Source organism: Triticum dicoccoides, unplaced genomic scaffold, assembly GCF_002162155.2.
Source record: "Triticum dicoccoides isolate Atlit2015 ecotype Zavitan unplaced genomic scaffold, WEW_v2.0 scaffold47008, whole genome shotgun sequence".
Classification (NCBI taxonomy): domain Eukaryota; kingdom Viridiplantae; phylum Streptophyta; class Magnoliopsida; order Poales; family Poaceae; genus Triticum; species Triticum dicoccoides.
The window spans coordinates 1-3,161 of record NW_021274912.1 but is presented as its reverse complement, the minus strand read 5'-3'; the positions used below and the strand labels follow the sequence as shown (position 1 = coordinate 3,161).

General features: G+C 46.4%; 1 protein-coding gene across 1 annotated transcript; it reads left to right on the top strand.

The window, feature by feature from the left end:
• Positions 1–1,152: 1,152 nt before the first annotated feature.
• Positions 1,153–3,149, top strand: LOC119346662 (wall-associated receptor kinase 2-like; the record flags this gene model as incomplete). The annotated part of the gene is made up of 2 exons (XM_037615906.1): positions 1,153–2,067; positions 2,302–3,149. Coding segments are annotated over 2 exons (1,763 nt in total), but the record flags the coding sequence as incomplete, so codon positions are not given.
• Between the last annotated feature and the right edge of the window lie 12 nt (positions 3,150–3,161).

Sequence of the window (3,161 nt, the reverse complement as noted above, 5' to 3'; positions counted from 1 at the left end):
GGTCGCCTCTGTCACTCGTGCACTCACGCCCCGGCCCACGTGCAGCCTAGTTTGCGTTGTTTTGGGAGCGGCCGCACAAGGCTACGTGTCCCGACTCCTGACCACACACTGCACCACACCTTATCCTCTTTCTTCTCCGAGCAATGCTACATGCACTCTACGTCTTCATTGTACTACGCAATGGCTTACCTGGCTGGTTTTGATTGGATAAAATAAACCGAGAGGCCCACCCACTTCGAAATTCAAGGGGGATAAGATTGTACTAGTGGTTGCAGCTTTTCTGCTGCCGATTCCAGTTTCCTCGACTCCGAGTCCCATCCCCTTGCCCTGGCTAGGCACGACACCGCTGCAACATCCTGAGCACAATGTGAGGACACATTACAAAGGGTAGCAGCTCCTTTGTCAAAACACATTACGATAGTTAATAAAATATTGAATATACATATAAATGCACGGGTAAAAAAGTTTTGCAAATTGTTTGTGGAGGCCATGGCCCCTACCACCCCACCCCTAGATCTGCCACTATCCTGAGGTGACGGTTCCAGCTTGCCGCGGTCACCGGTTCCAGCTTGCCGCGGTCACTGTGGCAACACTCGCGGTCCCGGTTCTAGATCTGCCATCGACCATTTCCAGCAATTGTTGACCGTGCCTCCAGCATCAAGGTCATTCATCTCCAGCTCCGACGGGTTTTCCTATTGCAGGACCGCATTCCATCTTGTGCAACTGCGATCACAGCTCGAGGTCCTCCATTGTGTTCCAGCATGCACAATCGGTGGTCATAGCATGATGCCCGACATTGCGTGCTCTGGATGCACCAGCCGTTGAGGAAGGACACACCCAAGGCATCCATCGATCGATGTCGAGGCAACGTGGAGGAGCTCGAGCTCTCCGCCAATTAGGCAGGGGTGCTTTAGTCGTTTTGGGAGCTCATATCTCTTATTTCCCTCTACATTATTCTTTTTATATAGTATACAAACATAGATATATGGATAGACAGATAGATAGGTAGAATACTTATACTAGTTTTATATATGTGTAGAGTACATGCATGCATATATTATGATCAAGAATGATGGTTCGCTTTAATTTTCGTTTTTTTTTAGATCAATCGATCTAATAACTATCGATGTATGTTCATGCACGTACATGCAGGTGACTGTAGCAATATTTGTGGCGACGTGAGCGTTCTATTCCCGTTCGGCATTGGCCCTCCCACTTGCTATTTGCCAGGGTTCGACCTCACCTGCGACAAGAGCCACCACCCCGCGCGACTGATGCTTGGCACCTCCCGGGTTATGAACATCTCCCTCCTCAACAACACCATGCACATCCTCAATACCGACCAAGTCCTTCACCTCTACGCCGGTATGCCGGGCCGACATATCGGGGATTTCAAGAACATGGGTGTTGGAGATGAGGTGCCCTACTCGTTGTCGACCAATAATGAGCTCATCCTCATTGGGTGCGGCGTACAGTCACAACTGTTGGGGGCCATGAGCAATCGGGCTTGGCCCATCCTCAGCGGCTGCTCCTCTTTTTGTTCATCAAGTGAGAATGGCACCTACGAAGACACTGGTTTGACAGTAATTGGAGACAACAATGACGATGATGATCTATATTGCTATGGCCGGGGCTGCTGCCAGGCACGTATCTCAATGTCCAGGGACGGCATGCCTAGTGGATTCTGGATCAATTGGGTTGATCCCAACATTGGCAGCGATGAGACGCTACCACCATCATATGCTCTCATCGCACAGGAGGGATGGTTCCGTAAGCGCCAGGTCTCTGCACAACTAAGGAAGTGGTCGAACAAAGATGTAAGCTCTCCAACTCTCAGTCCTAGCCTGGAGGTTCCCATGGTTCTAGAATGGGAGATCTTGCAATTGCAACAGGCTGCCAGCTCATCACAACCACCAACAAGCGTGAGCTCCAAGCAATATTTGCAGTGTCCTGGCATCTGCAAGAGCAAGAACAGCCTCTGCAAACCAAGGAATAGAGGCTATACCTGCCACTGCATCGAGGGTTACGACGGGAACCCTTACCGCATCAACGGATGCACAGGTTATCATCCATTCACACACCCACCCGTACATAGTATACACACACACACGGTTCATTTGCTTGTACAATTTGTTTACTATGTATGTATATATATGTGATTAAGTTAGTTTTCCTCTTTATCTGCAGGTGGCCACAAGTTCTTTAAAGGTGAGCAACGCTAGAACGACTCCCATTCCTAAAGTGTATATATGGAGATTAGTATTCTCAAACACTACTTACACTTGGTTCTTTCTCATACATGTTGCTTGTATATTTCAGGAATGAACGTCACTATAGGAGTTGCCAGTGGATTTTCCATTGTACTTATTGTACTGGGAGCATTTGTCATTTCAAAAAAACTAAAACACAGAAGAGCACAAATAAGGAAGCGGAAGTTCTTCATGCAAAATCGGGGGAAACTGCTACAACAATTGGTATCTCTAAAATCTGATATTGCAGAACGAATGATCATATCGTTAGAAGAGTTAGAGAAGGCAACCAACAATTTTGATAAATCCCGCGAACTTGGTGGTGGAGGGCATGGAACTGTATACAAAGGTATTTTATCGGACCTCCATGTTGTAGCCATAAAAAAACCCAAGAAGGTGGTGCAAAAAGAGAAAGAGATATGTGAGTTTATCAATGAGGTAGCTATCCTATCACAAATCAACCATAGAAATGTAGTAAAACTCTACGGTTGCTGCCTTGAAACCGAAGTCCCTATGTTGGTCTATAAGTTCATATCTAGTGGGACGCTTTACGAGCATCTTCATGGTGAAAGATCAAAATCATTGTCTTGGGATGACAGGTTGCGAATAGCAGTTGAGGCATCAAAATCTCTAGCATATCTTCACTCAGCGGCTTCAACACCTGTCATCCATAGAGATATTAAGTCTGCTAACATACTTTTGGATGACAGTCTGACAACAAAGGTAGCAGATTTTGGAGCTTCAAGGTACATTTCAACGGATATATCTGGGGTTATGACAAAGGCTCAAGGAACAAGAGGATATTGGGATCCTATGTACTTCCGCACAGGGCGACTAACTGAGAAAAGTAATGTTTATAGCTTTGGGGTCGTTCTTCTGGAACTTCTAACCAGGAAGAAACCTTTTTTTTTT